At 33.4% G+C, this 26,539-nt stretch overlaps 3 protein-coding genes across 3 annotated transcripts; all 3 read left to right on the top strand.

Moving 5' to 3' along the window:
• The first annotated feature begins 302 nt into the window (after positions 1–302).
• On the top strand, positions 303–4,617 carry LOC112528998 (probable serine/threonine-protein kinase PBL7). The gene is made up of 5 exons (XM_025140082.1): positions 303–681; positions 1,657–1,901; positions 1,975–2,164; positions 3,096–3,484; positions 3,972–4,617. The coding sequence occupies exons 1-5, from the start codon at positions 510–512 to the stop codon at positions 4,317–4,319; spliced, it is 1,344 nt and encodes a 447-aa protein (XP_024995850.1). The 5' UTR covers positions 303–509; the 3' UTR covers positions 4,320–4,617.
• A 5,277-nt stretch (positions 4,618–9,894) lies between these two features.
• Positions 9,895–12,180, top strand: LOC112514873 (glycerophosphodiester phosphodiesterase GDPD1, chloroplastic). Its single transcript, XM_025121506.1, has 7 exons — positions 9,895–10,223; positions 10,314–10,495; positions 10,720–10,779; positions 10,879–11,157; positions 11,321–11,416; positions 11,519–11,715; positions 11,817–12,180. Exons 1-7 carry the CDS (start codon positions 10,124–10,126, stop codon positions 12,025–12,027), a joined length of 1,125 nt encoding a protein of 374 aa, XP_024977274.1. The 5' UTR covers positions 9,895–10,123; the 3' UTR covers positions 12,028–12,180.
• A 7,039-nt stretch (positions 12,181–19,219) lies between these two features.
• LOC112505815 lies at positions 19,220–21,888 on the top strand. Its single transcript, XM_025109865.1, has 3 exons — positions 19,220–19,640; positions 19,724–19,794; positions 21,655–21,888. The coding sequence occupies exons 1-3, from the start codon at positions 19,385–19,387 to the stop codon at positions 21,814–21,816; spliced, it is 489 nt and encodes a 162-aa protein (XP_024965633.1). The 5' UTR covers positions 19,220–19,384; the 3' UTR covers positions 21,817–21,888.
• Positions 21,889–26,539: the final 4,651 nt, after the last annotated feature.

Below are 26,539 nucleotides of genomic sequence, written 5' to 3'. Positions count from 1 at the left end.
ATTATTTGTTCAAATTTATAATATCTTTAAAATTTATATTTTATTTAAAAATAAAAATATTATCGTTTTCTTAAAACTACATTAAATCATATTCTGACATCGATAAAGATAAGAATAAAACGAAACATTTATATCGATATACATCTCGCTGCATTACATAAACATCTTTGTAGTAATTCTATTCCCGTTCATTTTTTTTTCTTTTCTAAAAACGTTTGTTTTTTTGCTTTCTTTATACCCTTCCCTCTTCTTCCCGTTCCTTTTGTTTCCGGAACCCAACGTTAATTTCCGGAGTTTATTCATCTTAGGGTAAAATTCAGGTGTGCGAGTGTTTTGCGGGCACAACATGATGAACAGGTATATAGAGCCCTGGTTTGATAGGTGCTCTTTTTTTACTTCTTGTTTTGAGCTTTTGAATATCTTTGCCATAAACAAACACCCAAGAACCCTATGATCCTTGCGTGTATAATTTGCCGCTGTTATGTTGGTGCCTCGATTTGGGTTAGAAAATGCTTTTCAGAACAGGGGGTTTGAAGGCAATTATTCATGATAGGTGGGAGAAGATGGGAGGACTATCATGTCTGTGCTTTCCCCGCCATCGGAAGGTTAACCCCGACGACGATGGCGTTTCCGAGGAACATAATAATTTGAAACCACCAGATGCCACCAGTGCTCCTACAGGTCTATATCTCTATATATATGTATGTATTTCTTCTTCGTCTGAATTTTCTCTTTATGTTTCTGAATTGGATAATTGGATGTCCAATATTAGGTTTTTAATAGAATTGGATCAGTCGTCGATTATTTCTGATCTTCATGTTTATTTTCTTCCCTATATGATGAATTGATTACGAATTACCGAAGTTCATGTTTTGTATGTTTAATTGAATCGTAACAAAGATTGAACAAGGATCATGGTTAATCATTAGGGTTTGAAGTGACCTGGAAACATGCATCAATGAAATTGTAGCTTAACTGGTTAATTAGTTGATGGTTTTACTGGTTAATTAAGACACAGAAATCTTGTTGAGGACCTTCGAATTCCTGTTTGAGCTTGAATGCAGTATGCTTTAACTTCAAAATCAATATTCCCGAAGAATAAATTGACACAAGAAATAGTAGATATGTTGCGGAAGATGTTTGTAACGAAAATTATATAAAAATCTTCTATCATAGTTTGACATTGAGGGTGTGTTTGGTACGCGAGACAGGACGAGAGTACAAAACTTGTTGCGCGTCATTGGGCTGAGTCAAGACAAGACCTGAGTGGAGCATTTGGAGCATCAATAGAATGAGACATGACAGACCTAAGCGGAACAAAAACTTGTTGTCCTACATTTGGCACGATATTAGACCTAAGTGGAACAAAAATGCATTTTTGTCCCACCGGAATAGGTGGAACAAAAATCAAAGAGATGAGACAAGATTGGTAAATTATTAAACTACCCATATCAAATTAAAACTCTAAAACCTTCCGGGACTCTTTCACTGCCGCCTACTTCACTCTCGCCTGTCCAATCCGATCCCGTCCGCGTACCAATCATACCGTGAAAGTTAAAATGCTTCTTCCTACACCTCCTTGCCTGCTACTTAATCGTTAGGCTAAAGCTGATTCCATCCTTTTGATTTTGGATTCTATATATGGTGTTGATGCAGTTCAAAAGGTGCATGATGAGTTGCCCAAGCAATCAAAGGAAAAGTCCAGAACAAAAACAACGGAGCAGGAATCAAGAACAAAACCTTTGAAGGTTGATAATCCTCCGGATACCATTGTAAGGAAACAAAGAAAATTCAGTTACCACGAACTTGTAAAGGCTACTCGTAATTTTAGGGAAGATGCATTTCTTGGAGAAGGTGGCTTTGGCCAAGTATATAAAGGAAAGCTAGAGAACCCGAACCAAGTAATTAACTTTCTCCACCTATCAACCTTCAATTCATATGTTTTAACTTTTGATGTAGTGATGAAATGGTCAGGTTGTTGCTGTCAAAAAACTAAGTCATGATGGTATACAAGGGAATAAGGAATTTCAAGCAGAAATCACGATGCTTTCGATGGTGTGTCACCCAAACATTGTTACTTTGATTGGATATTGCTCAGAGAGTGACAAACAACTTCTTGTTTATGAATTCATGCCTTTAGGATCATTGGAAGATCATCTACATGGTAATGTGTCATAAAACATTAATTTTAGAAATAGATGATTGTTGAGTCCCATATCAGCCAAACATATATATATATATATATATAGAGAGAGAGAGAGAGAGAGAGAGAGAGTTAGGTTCATACAAGAACAGTACCTAAATAACAAAATAAGAAAACGATCAAATCACATGTGATTTTACACTAAAATCACGTATACAATCATATGTGATTCATGTGACTTTGTCGCAGGCCACGTTGCCTGCTCTCCCTTTTGTTGGTCGTTAATGGAAAATCACATCTGATTTTGCACGTGATTTGGCCGTTTTCTTATTTTCTTATTTAGGTATTGTTCTCGTTTGAACCTGCCTCTCTCTCTCTCTCTCTCTCTCTCTCTCTATATATATATATAGGTTGGGTTCCGTGAGAACAACACCTTTTTCATTAGAATGCGAGAACTTGAAAACATCTTCATATTGTGTGAAGGACTGAAGGTTTGTCATGAGAACTGTGGATATAGCTTCACACAATATTGAAAGTAACCTTTCAATACACCTTTGAAAGTAATGTGAAAGATACAATCTTCACAAAACATAACATTCATATGTTATAGATGTATCTTCACTTATTCTCCCTTCTCACGGAAGTGAAATTTCTCACATGATCTAGACACGCACACATTCTCTCTCTCTCTCTCTCTCTCTATATATATATATATATATGTGTGTGTGTGTGTTTGTGCATGCATGTAGAAACTTCTCCTCTTTTTAAGGGATCTTTATAGAGAATTCAAAAGGGTTACATATATATCATAACATAGTATCAGAGGCGGGGTCTACCACATGGACACGCTACATAGGAACCTCTCCTCTCTCTCTATAAGGGCTTTTTTAGAGAGAGATCAAAAAAGATTCCACATATCCTAACAGTTTTCATTTGATTTGTTCCTCGCCAGATCCTAAGCCAAATATGAAGCCACTAGATTGGAATACAAGAATGAAGATAGCTGTAGGAACAGCTAGAGGCCTGGACTACCTGCACAATCATTGTGAACCTCGTATCATCTATCGGGACATGAAATCAGCCAACATATTATTGGGTGAAGGGTACCACCCAAAGATTTCTGACCTGGGTCTGGCTAAATTTGGGCCATTGGGTGACAAATCACACGTATCAACTCGGGTGATGGGGACGATGGGCTACTGTGCACCCGAGTATGGGTTTACAGGACACCTAACAATAAAGTCCGATACATACAGTTTCGGGGTGGTTCTATTGGAACTAGTGACTGGAAGACAGGCTTTAGACAGATCAGAGGAAGGAGGTCAATATCTTATCGAATGGGTACATCATTTTCTTAAGAATAATCATCGGGCATCGTTTGTCTCTTTTTATTTTGTTTTTGTTTTGCAAGCCAGGGATCTTCAATAAAACAGCCGTTCTACCCTTTGGGATAGTTACAAGGTCTGCATCCCCATACCCTACTTATATGCGGGATATACCAGATCCATATGGTTTGGTTATTATGGGCTTATGGCTGCCTTTGGTTGGCAGACCGGAAAGTGACATGACGTGGGACGAGACTGTACCAGCGAGAGTGCCGTAGGCCGGTGAAAGAACTGTGAAAGGTTTTAGGGTTTTAAACTGACGTGGGTAGTTTAATAATTTACCAATCTTGTTCCATCTCCCTAATTTTTGCTGACTCAGTCCTATTTTGTCAAAGTCTAATGTTGCGCCAAACGTGGGACAACAAGTTTTTGTTTGTACTGTCCCGCATACCAAACAAACCCTATCACTAGGTACCTAATTGCTTGTTTTTGTGTTTGTTTAGGCGAAGCCAATGTTGATGGATAAAAGGAAATACGTGAAATTAGCAGATCCACGGATGAAAGGAGAGTTCATGCAGCGACCTGTAAGAAAGGTCGTGGAGGTGGCATTGATGTGTATGGATGATGATCAAGAAAAACGACCGGACATGAATGAAGTTGTCGATGCATTGGGTTTCGTGGCATCTTTGTCGGACCCGAATGCGAGTAAGGGTCAGAGACGGCAGAGCAGATTAATTGCAAACGAAGATTCAGGTGACGATGAAGATGATATGTTTAAAGAGGAAGACGAGGATGAACGAGCCAAGGCAATAGCAGAGGCGAAAATGTGGGGAGAGAGATACAGACATTAGCCCGAAAACAGCAACTAATCTTTTTGGAAGGAATATATAGTATTTGCTTATTATAAGAACAACGGCGCTACTTTTTAGGTAGATGACAAATCTGCGTACATCCCACTTCAGAACCCAGTTTTGGATAAGATATACTGATGAGTTTGGTTTATATAGTATTGGCTGATGGTAGATAGGTTGAGACTTAGGATTGGCTTATGGAAAGATGGATTGGTAGGTTTTAGGTTCATTTTTGTACAAATTTAGTTGGGATTTATGGTGTACATGTGTGTTTTGATCCAACCTTCTTTTTCTTTTTAAAGTATATAATATTTATATACGATAAATGCAACAAATAAACTCATATATTGTTCATCTTTAGTGAGGTTTTGAACCCCTAACCTCTTAGAAAGCCAGAGACGACGATACCATTAGGTCAAAGAACCTTTGGTATTGTTTGATTGGAATCATTAGTTTCATTGTGATTGATATAATTATGATTTTCGAGACCTTTTTGTCTAAGGGGTCGTTTATCAAACACTTACCCGGTAAGTACTTACTGGGTAAGTAATTACTGGTAAAATTTAACACTATTATATACTTATCGGATAAGATTTTAGTCCACCAAAACGGTATTATATGCAACAATTTACCCCGTAATCGCTTACCGTGGTAAGGGTCGTCGCATTCACTTACCGGGAAAGACTCTTGGTCCTTGTGTCGTTATTACCGGGTAAGATTCTTAGTCCTTGTGTCGCTCTTACCGGGTAAATTTTTTGGTTTTTACCATATTCATCCAGTAAAGTAATGTGACTTGATGTTCACTTACTCGAGTAAGCTTTTGGTAAACAACCCCTAAATAATTCATATTTGGAGAAGTAGATATGAAGTTGCAAATTCATTAGAAGTTACTGAATTATCCTTAAATTTAATTAAATAATTATCTAGTTATTGAAAATCATACATCTAAACATCATATTTAAATAAATATAAGATTGAGTAAGCTACAATTTTGGTCCTTGTAGTTTACACCTAACTACAAAATTGGTCCTTAATATAAATTTGGGTAAAAGACAAAACAGATGAATAAAATAACATAATTAATCCTCATTTAGTTGAGATTTTTAACCATTTTCAAATTACAATGTAAACCAGAGTGACCATTATTATACTTAATAAAGTTTAAGAGTGTTGTTTGTAGGGATGCTCAAAAACCCGAACAATCTGATCAACCCAACACGAAATAACTTAACTTGAAACAACTCGATGTCTAATCGAGTTGTAAAATTATCAAACAGTAGGTACTGAATTGATATTAGGTTACTATTATTTGAACCCAACACAACCCGATGAACCTAATATCTTTTTATTTCTTGGATTTCATATGATTGTTGAATTTCTATTAATATATACATTAGACAATTACACTATCATGTATGCTATTTATATACATATATTTTCAATATATTCACATCTTTATATAACTCATTCGCATATATGTTCAATAACTGTGAACATATATATGTAATTGAGAAAATTAACTGAATGTGATATACGTAAGAAATATGAATAAGTTTGTATCAAATGATTGATGATGAAAAAGAAAGTATGAGTAGAGAAATAACATATTCTAGGTTAGAAGAATATTTTAATGTACCAAAGTATCAATCCCACCAACCCGTACGGGTTGGGTTGGGTAGCACTTTGGTTCGGGTTGGGTTGGGGTTAAGATTTTTCAAACCGCAAGTATTGGCTTGAGTTGTTCAAATGTCTTCAACCCGATCAACCCAACTCATGAGCACCCCCTAGTTGTTTGTATTTGGGTATAAACAACAGAGACCAACTTATTCCGATGTGGTACCGGTAATAAACATTTTTTTGTGTTTGGATGAGGAAAAAATGTTTATACTGGTGTCAAACCAGTAATTAGGAGTTTTCTAATAAGTTAGTTCATTCTAACCTATTAGATTCAACTTATTAGTTGCAGAAACCAATTTACCTTTTTAACCTTAAACCTTAATTACCTTCTCATTAGATACGTATGCCCTAAAGAGATCAACCGAAGTCGATTGAAACCTTCACCTGCAGAAATTGAACCTTCAATCGAAACTTTCACCTACAAAATTCAATCGGAACCTTCACTTACAGAAATCGAAACCGAACCTTCAATCAAAACCTTCACCTACATAAATCAAAATCAACCAGTTCATCAACAAATATTGAATTGAACTTCACCAACAAAATTAGAAATTGAACCCAGTTCCTCCTTCCTCAAGAAGCGATCTTCGACGAGTTCCTAAAGAAATCAAAATCGATAGTTCTTCCTCACGTAAGCGACTTTCGAACACAGTTCTTTCTTACTCATGTCATTTTTGGTCATTTTACATGCTTAAGCAAAAATTGCCAACCACTAGAACAACTTATCAATTTATTACGTTTTGGTAGGCATAAACTAATCCAAACACATTTTATAGAACTCCGATCTGACCCCGCATAAGTTGATAACCATTTTTCAAAAAGAAAAACATAAGTTGTTTTAAATAAGCAATCTTAAATACCTCATTAATAAGAAACTGAAAACATTGAACCCTATTTATAACCTAAACTAACTAAACGATAAGACTGAAATTAAATTCAAATATCATCCAGATCTAAATCAATTATAAAAATAAAAAATAAACTAATAATAATCCTAATTTAAATATAAAGTTGAAAAATAACAACTAAATTAAATAATTGCTTTAAACTAATTAAGAAAATAAATAAATGCAATTCTTTCAGGACCCGTCAGAATGTGCTCACGACCTTGTACGCGACACAAGGCGTGGGAGAAGTCATGCCAGGAACTGTTTTTCAGTTTCAAGTGCAGAATTACAAGCTTCTCTCGAGCTCGTTTTCTTCTTTTCCAATGATCTACGGGAAACTCTGTTAACTCTCGAATTCTCTCAGTATCAAAGTTCACATCATAAAAACATCAAAATAAACAAATTTAGCACATCTCGCGAGGAATAATAGTCTAAACACCAGAGGCAAGATTAACAATTTGATAACGAACCACAAGGGTGGTGTCTGACTGGTTTGAACTTGACTCCATAGGTCAAAGGTACCAGGAGATCACATGTTCAAATCCAAAAAGAAATAAAAATCCCCTTATGACCGCAAAGGTTCAAATACGGTGGCTCCGGACATTCTGCAAAACAGGTGATTGTCCTGAGATTAGCCGGATTGCATAGCGAGTTAGATATCCAAGTTAATAAAAAAACAAATTGATAACGTTAAATCGATTACCTTTAATAATCAAGAAAATTCGAAGATCAAAAAGGTAAAAAAATGAAAAACACGTTTACATCTTTGTTTGAAAACCCTCTTTCTAAAAAAACAAAATAAAAGAGCTTGTTTTGTCTCTCACCGGAAAACCATGGGCTTGCAAAATATTTTAAAGAAAATGCATATTATTATTATTATTATTACCCCGTACCCCGGTGGACGAATTTTATATCGCCAAGGAAAAACACAGTAAGCGACGAAATGCTTTGGGGAGTTGAAAATAAGCGGGTTTAATAATATAATTTTTTATAAAGATAATAATTAAGTGTTATGTTAGAACTCAATATTTTCTTAATTATATTTTAGATTTTTTATATTTAAAATAAGATGTTTATCATGTATTTAATTAATTTTATCTGCAATTAATTATACGAATTAAAAATAAAGTTTTGATGAGTTTTATTTGCATGTAATTAGAGAACATGTCCTTTGAAATGAAAAGAACCACAACGACAATATTTGCAGTCGGAGATACGAACGTTTGTCGTCTCCGAAATGGGGCGATGTGGGGCCCAAAAAGTTCAAATACATCTCATGGAGCTTCGACATTTTCCATTCAGAGGCGTGGACCCCACCACTATAATTTGATGCGGATAATCGGTTTTTAAAATAATATTATAATTTTAAATAATGACGGTGATGATATTCTAGAAATAAATATAAAAATGAATTATTATTGGAAATGCAGGCTGATTAAAAAATTCCGGTCTCAATGTTCATGCCACGTGATTATTGACAGTCGTCCACATATGTTGAACAGCAACACTTCAATTCCCAACTTATCCTATTTTGTTTTTTTTCTAATATTTTATTTTATTTATTTTGGATTTATATTTCCAGAAGGATAAAAATTGCAGAAAATTTTAACTCATTTATATTAAAATATTAGCTTTAAAAATAAATAATGAAAATTTCACTTTATTTTTATTTAATAAATTAATTTAAAGATAAAGTTTCTTTTTTACCTCCTAATAATAGATAATTTTTTAAATCGTTAAGAGGTAAATTTTGTTTGGTAAAAAAAGTTTGTTTCTTAATGGTTTTAAAACTCTTTGAATCATTTTGTGTCTTGTGTCTCCCATAACCATTCAACACCCTAATTCTATTGTAAATAATTATCGAATAATTATATTTCATTTTGCATTATATTACGAGAATCTCTTAATCATTATAACCACTTAATAATTCGGTACCAAACTATTCAGCAACTGTCAAACAACCTTTTAATGAACTAAAAATTGTAATGCTTATTTATGTCTAAAAATTACGTATTAATTATAACCTAATCTTTTAAATAAGAATTTAAAACATGGTGAGAAATAAGGAGTGTGTGAGCATTTATATTTAAAAATATATATATAAAATGCTTATATAAAATTATTTTATATTAAATTAAGTTTTTCATCTCTATGGTTTAATGAAATTATTTTTCAATCCTTATAATTTTTAATTTATTGTTATTTAGCCCATATGATTTATAATTACTTGTTGTTTGTTCTGTAATACTTAAAATTTAGTCAACCTTATGGACGAAAATAGTAATGATTATAAATTACAGGGACCAAAATTGTAAGGATGAAAGTTGCAAGTTCTAATAAACAGTAAGGACAAAAACACAATTTACTCTAAAATTAATCATGACTTTTAATGCATAATTTTCTAGAGTAAATTACATGTTTACCCCTGTGGTTAAGTGTTTTTTTTTTTTTTAACAATTATCGTCTTTTTTGAAAATTTAACCGAATTTGTCCTTGTGATTGCGTTTTTTTTAACAAGTTAAATCCCTGTGGTTGCTTTTCCTTTAATGAGTCGGGTCCATGACTCCATGTGATTGCAATCTTTTAATGTGTTCAGTCCCTTGATAAATCAACAATCTGGATCCCTATGATTACACTGTTTTTAATGTGCTCGGTCCATAGACAGATCATCAATCTGGGTCGCTGTATTGTAAAAATGCAACCAAAGTGAGACACGATCTGTGAATTTCCATAAATAAAAACAAGAGTCGTTAAGACATATAAGTATAGGGACTAAAGATGTAATTTACTCCAATTTCTATGATTTAACCAAGATTTACGGTTGCTATTAATTTCAATGGAGCGGAAATACCGTTACAAGAAGTGGATGTCGTTTATTGACGTAGACGAAAGATTGAAAAAAAAGCAAGAAGAATAGACATCCGTCAAAAAGAAGTAACGGAATATGCGGATCGGTTAAAAGCGTGTGATGAATGGCGTTATAAAAAGGCAGGTTTGTTGGGAATGCGAATATCCAAAGCATAAACGCATCAATCAATACAACAACAGGAGAAAAGAGGGAAGGTTCGGAAGGGGAGAGGAATATTCTGTGGGAAGATCCAATCCTCCATGTATTCCTCTCTCCCATGGTGATTCACATTGCCTTGATGCTTAAATACCCTTTTCAAACCCCTCTTTTCTCCGCAACCCTTCCTCCAATTGTATTCTAACCCCTTTCAATTCACTACTTTCTGGTTAAAAATGGCTACCAAGGCCGTTCATGTCTCCGACGTACCAAATCTCGATCATGTGCCGGAAAACGCTGCCTCATTGTCGCTCTACGCCACACGCCGACCTACTGGTACGATTTTTTCATTCTAAATTTGAAAAAAATAGTTGTTCGTATGTGAAGTTGATATGGATTTTGTTTAACTTTTTCTTCACGAATCAGGTGTGGATGTGAGTAAAAATGGCAAAAGCTTTCCGAAATTTACGGTGATCGGTCATAGAGGCCACGGCATGAATATATTACAGTCGACAGATCGGAGAATGAAGGCGTTTAAGGAGAACTCAATTCTTTCGTTCAATAACGCGGCCAAGCATCCGATCGATTATATCGAGTTTGACGTTCAGGTATAAATTATTCTATCGAGTTTGAATGCCTTTGATCTCGTCGATGCATTAGCATGTATCATTTCCTTGAGTTCATACCTCCGATCATCGATCGGTCGTACTCCATAGCTTATCTCGTGTTCAATCGAACAGTACAAATTACTTTCTTGTCTTCTTTGAAAATTTTGTCTTCTTGTAGATCGTCTATGGCGGTAAAATTAACATTGAATGTGAATTTCTTGTAGGTGACTAAAGATGATGTAGCAATCATTTTTCACGATAACTTCATCCTCTCTCAAGAACATGTGAGTTGCTTAATGGTGGCTTAGTTAATTAATCGATCTGATTGATCACCATGATTATGCTGTGTTCTTGTACTAATTGTAGATCGAATCGTTTTTCAGGGAACCGTATTTGAGAAGAGAGCCACTGATTTGACGATTAACGAATTCTTCAGCTATGGCCCCCAAAGGGAAGCAGGCAAAGAGGGGAAATCTTTAGTTAGAAAAGTAAATGGCAAGATTGTGGGGTGGGATGTCGAATCTGATGATCATCTGTGTACTCTACAAGAAGCTTTCCAGAAAGTAAACCCTTGCATTGGATTTAACATAGAGTTGAAGTTTGATGACAATGTTGTCTATGAACAAGATCATCTCATCCATGTTCTTCAAGTCATCATGAAGGTATACATATACATATACATATACATATACATATACATATACATATACATATACATATACATATACATATACATATACATATACATATACATATACATAATTGAATCAATTAATCAATCACAAGTTGTGATCTGGGTTATTGATCAAAACTTGCTCTTTTCAGGTGGTTTCTGAGAATGCTAAAGATAGACCTATAATTTTTTCAAGCTTCCAACCTGATGCAGCCTTACTTATGAAGAAACTTCAACACAGATACCCTGTGAGTATATGTTCTTTCTCGATTCGAACAAGATGGGTTTGTTTTTGGTGTTTATATATGTTCGTGGTTAACTGAATCAAAACCGATTGAAATTAAAAACAGGTTTACTTCTTGACGAATGGAGGAAACGAGGTGTACGATGATGTTCGAAGGAATTCGTTGGAGGAAGCCAAGAAGTTGGCATTAGAGGGTAGATTGGATGGAATAGTTTCAGAAGTTAAGGCAATTTTTAGAAACCCCTCAGTAGTTAGAGAGATCAAAGGGTCAAATCTTTCCCTTCTCACATATGGGAAGTTGAAGTAAGTAGTTAAATAGTTTAAATATACTGAGTTTGTTTGATTTGATCTGATTTAAGAAAGCTAAAATTGGGTTCTTTTTTTTTTTTGTATATTTGGAACAGTAATTTCTCGGAAACGGTGCATGTTCAACAACTTATGGGAGTAGACGGGGTGATTGTTGATCTTGTGGAAGAGATAACGAGGGCGATTGGTGAAACGAAGACGAGAAAGGGTAGTGATGACGAGAAAAGGGAAAAGACGGACGAGGAGGATGGTCGAGGGATCGAGTTGTCGTTTCTATTGAACTTGATCTCACAAGTGATACAACATTGATCGATGGAAATAGTTTATGTCGCTTGGAGTGAGCCCTTTTCCATATATACCCAGTTGTGTAAATAGGTTATGAATCGGGGCCACATCCATTTGAGATGCTATGTGAAAATTGTTTCTTATGAACATAATGCATAGCTTTTCTTTCTATTATGCGACCTTTTTCCAATCATTTTATTCTGCAAAACAATTTATTGACTTATTCCGATGTGACATTGGTAATAAGCACTTTTGAGTGTTTGGAAAAACAACTTATACTGCTACCAAACCGGTAATAGTGGTTTTGTAAGATGTTTCAAATAAGCAATCCCAAACACCCCCTTAGTTGCATGACAAAGTCTTTTAAAACATAACATTTTTTTGTCATATTCTCTCAAATTCGTTTATTTATAGCTGAAAACAAAAAATCTGGAAAATCCGACAAAACTTATTAAGACGTCTTAATGGGGAAATCCAAATTTTTATTAGATTTTCAAACCGTTTGAATCAACAAGGTTATTGCAGTGGGATTTAATGTTGAAATCCTTTTACATTCAATTTTCAAGAGCATCTTCAATGGACCGGCGAATCATCAAATTTGCCTCTAACTAATGCCGTGTGAGTTTTCATACTGCAAAAGCCGTGGGCCATCATTTTTCCTAGAAAATCATTCTCAAACCTTAAATTTGATGTTTTTTAAGGTGTGAACGAAATTGGGTTTTTTTTTTTTCATTAACGGGTTAACCATATTTAGTGTTTTTTATTTCCCAAGATTGGAGACACTATAATAGGTTTTGCGAAGTTTCCTTAATATTTTCGATAAAAACTTTTATCAAAATGAAAATTTGTTTTTTAGATACCGATTTTGGGCAACCTTCACAACAACTAAGAGATCCATTCGAGGAACATGGAGCTACTCACCAAAGGGCCTTTAGCCTATTGGTATGTAGGGATATAAACGAACCGAATGAACACAAACAGAGGCTTGTTCATGTTCGTTCGTTTAACTTAACCGAACAAACAAACGGTAAACGAACGAAAATCTTTGTATTCGTGTTCGTTCGTTTAGAAATCAGGTATGCTCGTGTTCGTTTATGTTCGTTCGTTAACATGCTAAACGAACATAAATAAATATTATTTGAATTCAAAGTATATAAACAAAAAATTATATATTAAATTTAGTATATAAACGAACATAAACGAACGAATATAATCGAACGGTAAATGAACGAACATTCACGAACATAAATGAACGAACGAGACTTTTGTTCATATTCGTTCGTTTAACTAAACGAACAAAAAAAATTGTTCATGTCCGTTCATTTATTAAATAAACGAACGTAAATGAACTTTCCGCCGAACGATTCATGAACGGTTCGCTGAACGTTTGATTCGTTTATAGCCCTATTGGTATGTGAGTCTTTGAACTCCTAGGGTTTCAAACCTGACCACAAATGAATAGGGTATGTAAGTTTATTTATTTTATTTGACGTATATAAATATTATATATCAACTTTTTAGATTTTTTTTTATAATAGACCCAATCATGTTTAAAGATCAATATTCATGTCATTTTGATTTTCTAGAATATTATATATTTATCAAATAAAAATAAAATTATATAACTTTCTTTAAAAAAAAGTTTGTTTGATAATTAATTAACGACCTGCACAAAGTCTAAATAGTTGAACTTATTTTCAAATCGTTGAATAGACAACTCATACTTAGGATAATTTATATCGAAAGCCTTCTTTGTGCGTCGTCTTTTTGGCGTGTTTTTTTAAGGTTGGGACTTGATTTCCAACAACTTGTTGTAAGCTTCTCGTTATGTTCAATTTCTTATTTTTACCGTCACAAATATTTGAAAAACAAGCTCCTTAGTACAAAATGATCGGTTTTTCAATCATTAAATACGAGGGTTTTAACTGTAAACTTGGATAAACACAAAAATCGACATTTACATCGATATTATTTTTTACGCTTTTATGATTTTTTTTTTATCATTCCCGTTTCCAACAAATACATCACATAAAAATCGTTTGGGTTTGGAGAGTTAACCTTCCGTTTCTCTTGATTTGTAAAAGAAGCGAGAATTATAATTTCAAGTTATTTTTCTTTATTTTCTTTAATTCATTTTATCGTTACCTGATGGAGGATCCAGAAATTTTTGTAAGCGGGTGCATGTTTAAGGTGGATCGAAAGGCACGAACAATCGCGGTTTGACCTAGAGAGAAAGTCAACGCATTTTGACATAAGGAAAAGCCAATTATATCGATTTGAGGAATAAAGTACACACTTTTCAAATAAATCGACCTTGAAAATGAGATAAAAAACGACGATCTTTAAGTTAAATTGGCATTTGGCAAAAGAAATAATGGAAAAAAAATCAAAAATGGGAGAAAAGTTAACAAGAAAACGACGATCTAAGGTTGTGAGTTTGATCCTTCTAACAATATTTTTGCTATTAATATTTTCAAAAACCAAATTGTAAGGCCTGAGTAAATGCAATAGGTGAGAAAAGGCAAAGTAAAGAAAAATATACCAGTCAAAGACCTTCCAGCCTAGTGGTAAAGGCTTGGGCATGACATAGTCATGAACCCGAGTTCGAGCCCTGGGAGAGAAGTGTTGGCGACATTTAAGTGGGGCCATGTTTAGCCTCCAAATTTGTCGGGGATTAGTCGGGCTTTGGCCCGGACACCCTTACAAAAAAAAAAAAATATATATATATATACCAAATTGTAAGGCCGGAGTAAATGCCATGGGCCGGCACCGGAGCCTAAAATAAAAATTAAGGTTTCACTTGAAATTAGATTCAAACTCACGACATTTTGCACGTGGAGTGGTAATCCAACTATCTCACCCGTGATTAATTTAGGTTATATAGTCGGTTTCAATGTATTTAAAGACATCCTTCAAAATCGATAACCGAGTGAACGGATACACAGGAGTTCGCACAACACCTAATAGGTCCAACCCTGATTCTACCAAAGCACGACCTAAACGCTAACACCTACACTTGAAACAATTATTGCTTAAGTATATGCTACATTATCATCCCAATCTTCTTTAACAAATCTATTGCTCAAGACTTTCATAGCGTTTTGTTGTGAAGTTTCAAGTATAAAAAGATGGTCTCACGAAAACAGACTGGTTTCACGTGATCCCAAATCTATTTTCCCCAAAGAATACGATGACTTATTTATAACATTTTTGTTTTTCATTAACAAGTATGCTAGCTTTAGTAGCTTAGAGTCTTAGACCAACAGTTGTGTATGGAGTGGGCCGGGCCCAACGTTAGTATGTCGGTTACAGTTTTATACCAACAATTATGTAAAAGATGTTTTGAAAAAAGGACTTGTGTCTAGGACTGGGACCAGTACCTGGTCTTAAGTCAGTCCTAGGTTTTTTAGTTGGAACTGGGACCGGCTGGCTTTATTTTGAAGGGATCAGTTTGTGATCACCCACGTCTGAGACCCATTTTTGATCATCTCTCAGGAGGAGTTTGAATGTTGTATGTATTATTGGCAAAATGGGTTGAGGCTAGATCGTCTTAATCCAATTCGGACCTTATAAGTTGCTAGTTTATTGTTTATTTATCGATCGACCAACTCAAATACATTGGGGAAAATGTTTATTAAAATCTTGTCAACAATCCTTTCGTTTGATTAAAATGTAATGAAAGGTAATATATAATATGAGGAAAGATCATTTGAGAATAAGAGTTAAAGGTGAAAAGGTAAGAATTGATTTTGACCATTGATCACTTTTAATCTCACCCGCACATCATGAATTGCTATTGATACGAGAATTGATCTGATGCATTTGATTCCATCTCGTTACTGTTGATCTTTTATTAGGATTGATATAAGAGTGGAGATCTTTTCTCATCTTTCTCACGATAACTTTCTTTCTTACGGAATCCAACCATATATAATTATTAGTAAATTACAAAGTTGATTTGTGTGCCATGTGGATTTTTATGGATTTAGGGGCCGTTTACCTAGATGTTTACCCGATAAACGCTTACTAATAGGAGTCAACACTATAATTTATTTTGATGCGTAAGATTTTAGTACATCAAAACATATCGAATGTAACAATTTACTGGGTAAGCGTTTACCTGGGTAAGAGTCTCCATCCTCACTTACCGGGTAAGACTCTCCATCTTTCTCATCGCTCTTACCCGGTGAGATTCTTGGCCCTTCTAACATTCACCTGATGAGATAATTTATGCGTTAAGCATTTACCAAATAAGTGTTTAATAAAGAACCCCTTATATTTCGTATTTCATTTATTACATAGAATGCCTTTATGGTATGTATTTTCTTTTGAATTTCGTCTCCGGGCAAAAAAGTCATCTATTTTCTTTTTATTTTTTCTACATTTTGTCTTTTTATATTTTCTAAACACCAATTAAATAATGCCACGTGGCATGGGACTATAAACGAAAAATCCTCGCCTTCTCCACTGACCTACCGCCGGCGTGAATTTACTTCATCAACAAATCTCCGGCACCAATACCGGCGTTATTTGCGGCGATCTTTCCAGAGAATTCCGTCATCCCCGTACTCCTACCCCGACACTACTGCTCCAGCGAACCCCCTCCTTCTTTGCAGGCCCGTTTCTGACATTTTATAGGTCCTGAGTGAATGGAAAAACAGGGCACACTTTAAGAAAACAAGGCTTTTAGCAACGATTTTTGTCGTCGCTAAAAGTCTATTTATCATTAAAAATAGTATATAACAACAACATGTCGTCGCTATAACTTGTGAAGGAAACATGTCATCGCTAGAAGATGCACCGTCAAAGCTCATTTTTCTTGTAGTGACCCTCGATAAGTATGAAAAAAATCAATAAATGTTTTTATTAGTATAAAATTAAGTACAATAAATGCTAATAATTTACTGAGGAAAGAAATCTTATTTACTTTTATTATAGATAACATAGTACTTAAATTTACGTACTTCTTATTAGGTAATTTGAAACCAAGAGTATAGAAACTATGGTTGATAAATTTTTATAAAAAGTAAGAATTTTTTTAGTTCATAACAAGAAATATGTGTTATTTTGATACAAAGAGAGAATTTGTGTGAATGAAGTAATTGTGAGGGTCGATTAGAGATCAATAATAAAGATAATTATCAAGGTTCTCTAAACAAGTAGATAGATGAGATGAGGATCAATAAGAATATGAAAGTAAAGATAATCCATTGAGATCCAGTAAGAATAAATATTGAATTAAACATATAATATGCAAGCTCAACAAATAATTGTTTGAGCACTTAAATAGAATCTTGTGATGTGGTGAAATTCCAATGAAATATACATAAGACAAACAATTGATGAATATATCTAAATTCTATTTTTTTTTTTGCTCAACTAAAATAAGATGTTAAGATTAAAAGTTTATGGAACAAAACATATATAAGAGAAAAAATTTATTGATTAATCATAAAACAATGAAACACATCATAAATTATAAAAAAAAACAATATATTGACTGTCAAACAAAGTAAAATATTGTATGTAGAAGCAAAAATAGATAACAAAAGTCAATAAAAACAATTAGAACAAGATAACCAAATAACAATAATCAATAGAAGCAAAAATTTATAAAAATATACAACAAAAATATATAAAAATAGCAAGCACATCATCTTAACATTCAACTGTTGAAGCGCGAAAACAATCAAACATATAAAGATAGCAATAACTAATATCATTGGACTTTATCAAGAAAAAAAAATTAGAGAGGTAATAAACAATAACATATAATGAATGACCAATTAATTTTTTTTATTTTTTCCCTTCAATGTAATTAATTGATATATTTTTGAGCTCTTATTATCTACTAAATTCTTTTTGCCTCTTATTATATGCTACGGTTTTTTGTTTTCTTTAATTTATTAAATTCTTTTAAACTAGTATTGTATTTTTTTGGGGCAGGGCACGCGCCGGTGCCGCCCTCCCTGGGACGGCCGTGCTTCTTTGTGAGACGAACCCACCACGGAGAAGAAAGCCACTGTGTATGTGTGTACCGAGAGGTTCTCATGATTGTGAAAAGAAAGCCAATGGTTGGGAAGAGGTACTCACGACGACGAAGAAAAGGGAACGAGAGCTAGTGTGTGTGTGTGTGTGTTCTTGGGTGGAGTGGGTTTGGGTTAACCCAAGTAGGGTTGCAGGTGGGGTCGCCGGAGGTGCTGAGAGGGCGAGGGTCGCCGGAGGTGGGTAAGGTAGCCGGAGTAGCCGAGTAGGGTAAGGGTCAGGTCAAAGGGGTACGGGGTGATGGGTAGGGGGTGTTCTTGAGTTTTGAAGATTGACAAAAAGGACCCCTGTACAATTTGATTATTTGGTCCTTCTACTTTCAATGTATACATTTAGGTCCATAATTCAGAAAGGTTTATTTATAAAACAGGTTAAAACTAGAGAAAAATAACAAGAAAAAGACTATTTTGCCCTCGAATTTAGAACGGCCTTTTGGTCTAAGAACCAAACTAAAAGAAAGTGCATAGTATAAGGTATTTTATGTAATAAATGAAGTTTAAGAACCAAATTCATGAAAATCCACACACTTTAGGGACCAAGTATGTATTTTACTCTATCATTAATACTAGGGTCTACAAAACTCGAATTGTCCGAAAACTCGAATTGTCCGAAAATGAGGTATTTGTGCAAGCCCGAACTCTTAAAAATTTGAACATCCGGAACTTGACTTTTGGGGGTGTATCTGGCCACCCGTCCCGCCCGGAAACCTTAATGTGTATATATGATCTTTAAATATTATTTAGATACATTTGTTTATCTAATTATTCTTTAACAATCCTACATTCTAATCAGTCGTGCTCGTTATAATTTCTAAGGCTAATATCAATTCATCAATCTTACTGAATCCATCATCAAAATCGATCGAATATACATTTTTTGCATATAATTACGCGTAAACTCAACCGATCCCAACCTAAAACAATCTAGAATCTGAAACCCAAAATCCAGGGCTTGACTTTCCATATCCGAAACCTGATTGATTTTGGTTTGTCCAATCGAACCCGTCCGACCCGCTCGATGCATAACCCTAATTACATGGCATAAATGAAATATGGGGATTTGAGATTAAAATAAAAAACAGAAGCCAAAAGTATAGAACACAAATTAAGCAGCATGAAGGTGGTAATTAAGATTGGTTGGGTAGGATTAGAAATATAGAGGATCGAAGGACGTCCGCAATACCCGTAACATCCTTGGTTCCTTCCACTGAAATCGATCACATAATCTCGATCGCCGACCCACTCCGATTCCCCCCAATATCCCCAATTTCTATCTCACGCTTCTCCTTCCTTCCTCCCTCCTTCATATGTAAACCTAGATATCCTCCTCCATAACCATGGGTTGCGGAATGTCCAAATCCAACCTTATGGACGAGGCGTTTAACAAACGCACTGCTGCTCCCAAATTGTTAATAAAAAATACACCTCAACCATCATCATCATCATCGATCGTCGACAAACCACCGGAGTTGCAAAAAATCAACACCACCGCTAATAATGGAGGAGGAGGGAAGAATTCCGATGTTGATTCATCATGGTTTGGATCTCCGAGCTTTAGAGAGTACATTAAATCCAGCCCCCGTGCTACTACAGGTGTTGAATCGAACCAGCTTCGATCTGTTAATTGATTAGTATGGAACAGCTTTATATAATTTCCAGATTAACGATGGCTGCAGGTAATGAACAGGGAGAGAAGGAGACCGTAATTGGTGAACAAGGAGGCCAAAAGTTAACATGCAACGATGGGGTATGATATATATATATACACACACACACACACACACGAGAATTAAAGTTACCATAAGAAGCAGAGAACAATACCTTTATCTAACATTCAGTTGTTGATTTTTATGATGATGATCGAAACTTTAACAAATTCATACATGTAAAAAAGATAAATATATGTAAAAGTTCGTGAATGACTTAAAAAGTGAAAATGAATTTGAAGATAAACGTATATAAATTACCCCTTAGGGTAATTGAAGGTACTGAAAACAGTTGAAGAAAATTAAGTTACATTAAAAAATCAACTATCAAAAGTCGAAAGGCTCATAATTGTTCTCACTGCTCTCACCATAACTTTTATTTTAGCACGGTCACTCGTCTACACACACACACACACACACACACATATATATATATATATATATAGGGTTGGGTTCACGTGAGACCAAGGGTTTTTCGTGACACCAATTTATGTTCATTGATCAACTTTATAGGCTAATAATATAATGGTCTAAAATTGCACGGTGGCAATTTTGTAATTATTGAGAAGTCTTGTCGCTATTTTATAATTATGAATGTTGAGATTGTATATCTAATCCAAAGGTTGAGAATTGGTCTTACGGGTTTCACGAAAAAGCTTTGGTCTCATATGATCCCAAGTATATATATATATATATATATATATATAGGGGAGCGATCAAATGCAAACCACTCAATTTGTACAAACCGTGCAAACCGCATTCAACCAATCATAATTTTTCATTTTGTTCATTTTTTTGTAATTATGAGAGGTTGATTAATCATTTTTATTGTGGAGGGTGTTAATCATAGATATTATCATCTTCATTATTTTAATTTTAGAGAAATACATGAAACAGTTTCATTAATGTTACAAAAATACATGAAACAGTTTCATTAAGTATTATATGAAACAATTTCACAACCATATATGAAACAACTTCATCAAAAAAAGTATTATATGAAACAATTTCATAAGATTAAACAATTTCATGAAAAAATTTCATAAGGTTAAACAATAAAATCGACAGATGAAGGTGGTTTGCACGGTTTACACAAATGAGGGCGGTTTTCATATGATCACTCCTCTCTCTCTCTCTCTCTCTCTCTCTATATATATATATATATATATATATATATGGAGGAATGATTCAAACGAGAACGTTGTTTTACTAGAGTCAATCACATGTGATATTATGGTCCATCACATATGATATACATGTGATACTAAGTAAGAGACGCAAACGACCTTTGACATGACTTAGGTTGCAGGGCAAGTCGTGTGCACGCTACTAGGCCCCATCACGTGTATTACCACATGTGATAAATGTGTTCTTGTGTTTTTGTTAAATGTAGATATTCTCGTTCTCCACCTACATGCACACACACACACACATATAGGGCTAAGTTCAGAGGAAAAACCATAAAAAAAATGAAAAACTAATGAACACACGGGTAACCATTCATCTGAACGATATGCACATGTGCATACTTGTAATTTTAAGCAATTTGAATGGTATACACATGTGCATACTAGTAATTTTAAGCAATTTATCTGGTATGCACATGTGCATAACATAACAAGCACACATGCATAAAAACAAGAACCAACATTCACATGTTAACAGTATCCACATGACCGTTCTGATGAACGGTTAGTGTTCATCAATATTTCATTTTTTTGGGGTTTTCTCGTGAACTTTCTTCCCCCCCCCCCCTTCTATATGTGTGTGTGTGCATGCGCGCACACAATCATATTACCATAAGCAATTATTAGAGTTTGATCGAAGCAACTGAATATATCTTTTTGGATAAAGATGGAACGAACTGAATTGAATTAAACGGTTGGTATGATGGTATATAGGTTTGCGAATTGAGGCATTCAAGGGGGGATACGGAACATGAAGATAAAAAGGAGACAATAGCAGGAAGATTTAGGAAGGCGTTTCAGGTGCAGCAATCCACTTTTTGGCACAATCGTCCATGGCATATTGGCCACCCGAAAGCAACCAAGAAAACAACATGATATAATTTTCACGGCTAATTTAACTGGTAAGAGATTGCCTCTGCTTTCTGATGTACAATATCGGTTCGAGTCCTTTAAGTGTTATTAAAAGGTTCTGTAAAATTAATCAAGATGAGCGTAATTTGACTCGTACATCGATAAAAAAAAATGGCATGATGTTACCATCATCCATCCATAATCACACATTTCTGCCTCTGTCACTAAATTTATTCATTTTTTTGTAAAAAAATGTTGGACTGCTACAAGGATTTTGGGATGTTTTATAATATCATTAATTATTTGAATTTTCTTTTATAAAAATTCAAAAAATAAATAAATTAGGGGTGCATTAAATAAAAATTGAATTGGATGCAATATTTGACTATTTTTTTTTATTAACCTGGATATTCAACCTGATATGCGAGCCGGCTAATTTCATGACGACCACCCGTTATGCTGGTAGCCCGGAGTCACCGTATTTGAACATCTGTGGACACGAAGAGATTTTTATTCCTTCTTGAATTCGAACCCGAGATCTCAAGATACTTTTGATTTTTGAAGCTCAAGCTCAAATCAATCGAACACAAGCATTGTGGTTAATATTTGACCACTTGGTGTATGGATGGAAGTAATTTAATTGCATGAATAAAATTCTAAGAGATTGAAATTTGGAAGCAGAGAATGCAACTTCGGACTTTGACTTCTGCACCAAAAACATTATATTTTCACATTTCAACCTTAACATATTATTTAAATATTAATTTAGTTTTAATTAAATGTTTTAATAAATTCCAAGTGACTAAACTGAGTTTCAATCTGTTCATATTTTGAGCGATTAAATCTTTGGATTAATTTATGTACTTGTTGAATCGAACAAATATGACTATTCTATCTATGGCTGTTTATTTGTAAGTTTGGGTTGGGCTCGACACGAGTCTAACCAATTTTTTCTCGTTTAACGAGTTCAATATCACAAACCCAAATCCTTTTTGACGGACATGAGAACTTAAACATGTCCATACTTAGCCTATAAGCGGAACAGGCTTGACGACGGACTAATGGGCCTTTTAAGAAAACAAACTTATATAAAATCACAAGTTATGTAAAATAATTCAATTTAGATAACAATTCTTTAAACTTAAAAGTAGACGTAAACACGTACAATGTACATAATTTAAAAAAAAAATTGTTTCGTAAAATATGAAGTATCAATAAAGAAAATGATCAAATGAGATAATAAGGAATTGATCAATTGAGGTAATTAATTTTTGCTTTATTTTTTATTTATAAAGAATGTTATTATCATGAATAATAATTAAGTGAAAATGGTTAAATATCAATAATTTTTAATTTTATTTGTACATTTTAATTATAAAAATTAATTAGTATAAAAATGTTAACAACTCGAATTCTAACCTATAAAAGTGACCAAAAACCAGTTATTGTGGTAAAATTCATTATTACATGGCAAAAAAATCCGAGAAAAACACAATGCACTTTCATATTTTGCACGATTAAGTAACTTGGCATTTATCTGATCAGATAAATCTTTACACTTAATGAAATCGAAAAATGGTCCTCCTAAACATTAGTTTCCACGTGATAGTCTTTTTACTGTAACCATTGTCTTAATTTCACACGATCAGTTATTTACTGCTTTTTTTTATCGTAATCTTTTTATTTTAAGTATCGACTTAATTTGATATGATCAATTATTTACTGCTTTTCTTACATAAATCTTTTTATTTTAAGCATCGATTTAATTTGATATGATCAATTAGATATCGTATTTCTTGTGATAATTTTTTTTTATTTTAATCATCAAACTTAATTTCATATGATAATTACATATTACTTTTCTCGTGATGAGTTGTCTTAATTGTCGTTGATTTTGATAATATTTACAACAATAACTAATAAATGAATGCATGTATGTATGTATGCATGCACCGGCCTTTCGAGGGGACCATGATGGACCCGACTTTGACTTTGGATGAATGATGCTATGAGGTAATTTTGTAACATTTGAGAAAAAACGAATTTTTTTGTCTATATATCTAGATTCATGGTTTTTAAATGTTTCTGATGGATGAGGTATATAGTCTCTTATAAAGTAACTTTGGTTCCCCACCCCCAACCAATGTTGGATCTTACAATCCACCCCCTTGGGAGCCTAGCGTCCACGCTGGTGCACCAGTACGGTTTTCGGCTCTGATGCCATATGTAAGATCCCAAACCAATTGTAACAGATATTGTTTGTTTTGTCCATACACCTGACTCACGGTTTTAAAACGCGTATGTAGAAGAAGTATCCAATCCCTTACAAGATAAGACGATCCTGGTACCCCACACAACCAATGTGGGATCTTACACTTTTTCTCTAAACAAATAGTTAATAGAGAAATGCAAGAAGCAAACTATAGGTTCGTATAGAATGAAATTTAGTGGAACTGGAATTCATTAAATAAAATTGACTTTGAAGAAATTTGAATGAAATTTGACGAAATTTGATCATTTGAATGTGAAAAGTAGTGGGGTAGGGTGGGTGGTGGCCTGGTGGGTGTGACAACGAGCATAAACGAAGGAAGAGTTTGGTTCATATAATGTTTTGGAATTGGATTTGACCACGTGTTTGGTCAGCATGAATTGAACTATAATTTGTCAAATAAATTAGAATTAAATGAAAGAATGATAACCGACCAAAATACCCTTTTATGGGGGTTTTAGCACGATGGTGGTGAATGGCAGTGGACGACGATGGAAGGGTAAAATATTATCAACACGATAGAAATCCATTTTATACATTCCATTTCAAATCCTACGCTTTGTTGTGTTCAATTTGTCATCAAAGTGTTTATCTGGTCAAAGTTATATCTGAAAGAAAAAAATGGAAACATATTACGTGAAAACTTTTCTCATTTCTATCATTGTAATCTTATGTCCAACACGTTCTTTTCTTGCATTGTGCCATCAGTTGCCGTTTCTTACCACCTTGCTCTTTCTATTCTCATGATACAATTTTTTAATCATTGATGACACTGTTAGATGATCAACGTATTTTCTTTGTAACGTAATTAACTTTAATGTATGTATAATGTAAGTTATCAAATTGCTATGTACTAAAGTTGCTTGCTCGTACATGACTACTGGAGCCCACATTGATTTTTGGAGTTACCTAGCTATCGTATCTATAACACGATATGGTTCCATACACATCCATTTCGAGCCTTATCATCATTTCACATGTTGACCAATTGGGTAACAATCTCGTTTTTATTCGTTGACTACATGTTTTCGTTCAGATTCGTTGAATTTATTATCTGCATACATATGATTGGTTGCAATCCAACGTTGAATTATGACAACTTTTGCACATATTTATTGTTACTGTTATTATTATGTATATCACATGGGTTTTTGAGCATGCATGATCAAAATAAACCGAGTATTGTAACATTGTTGGTATCGATGAAAAATTGTTGGTTGTTTTATAAATATGACCTTTTTTTTTTGAAGGATGTCCCAGGGTTTTGTAGCTAATTTCATAACAAAAATAATTAAGTGTAAATTAAATTAGTTTATAAATAGTTATTATGAAATATTCTTTTAAGATACTCTATCATGTGGTGCAGATTTTATAAATATAAACACTTAATTATATAAGTATTAGTTGTTTACCCGCATAATACGAAGAGAGCCGTGAATTTTAACGTTTTTGAAGCTTCAGTGGTTTTGTTAGAGGAGATTTTAACAATAATATAACTTACACTTGGTTTTTACATAGTAATAAAATTTGAATAAATAAGAGTTATGATTTCAATTACAGTTTATCGATGAAAAAAGCTATATAACAATTTAAAATCTAATATATTTAAACTCACCCAACTTTCTATATAAAAATCATTATGCTCAGTGAAAACAGTTCTTGATGTATTCATCTATATATAATGTGAAAACTTGACAAAACGATCATTAATATTGAATTATTATTTTATATAAATTATTTTTAAATCATTATATGAATTATTCAGTTCTTTATTTTACTCTGATATATTTTATATATTGTTTTTTTGAAATGGAAAAAACTCAAGTTTAAATTGATGTATAGAAAAAAATTAATTTGTTTCATTCATTCCTACCAATAATATTGAATTATTATTTTATATAAATTATTTTTAAATCATTATATGAATTATTCAGTTCTTTATTTTACTCTGATATATTTTATATATTGTTTTTTTGAAATGGAAAAAACTCAAGTTTAAATTGATGTATAGAAAAAAATTAATTTGTTTCATTCATTCCTACCAATAATATTGAATTATTATTTTATATAAGTTATTTTTTTAAAAAATTATTAGAATAATAAATTTATATATTATTTTAATAATATAATAAATGTTGAAATAAAGTCTAAAAAAACCCAATGGACTTTATGAAACATGTTACATACATCCTTATGACTTATACAACCGGTTAATGTGATAAAATAATGAAAAAAGTCTGGAAAAAAAAACCAATGGACTTTCATATTTTGAACGATTAGTCCCTAAACATTTTTTGAACCAAAATAGTACTTAGATCTATAAAAATAAACAAATATAACAAAAAAATTACTTACATTTACGAAAAAATATTTACATTTAAAAAAGATTATTGATAAAATTTATTTTAATTAAAAATAAAATATATTCTCTCAATGATTTTTCAAATTAAAAAAATTACTGATTAAATTTATTTTAAT

This window comes from Cynara cardunculus, assembly GCF_001531365.2.
Source record: "Cynara cardunculus var. scolymus isolate 2C chromosome LG 1, CcrdV1, whole genome shotgun sequence".
In the NCBI taxonomy this organism is placed as follows: domain Eukaryota; kingdom Viridiplantae; phylum Streptophyta; class Magnoliopsida; order Asterales; family Asteraceae; genus Cynara; species Cynara cardunculus.
Note: the sequence above shows the minus strand (reverse complement) of the source record. Positions and strands in the feature narration are given on the sequence as shown.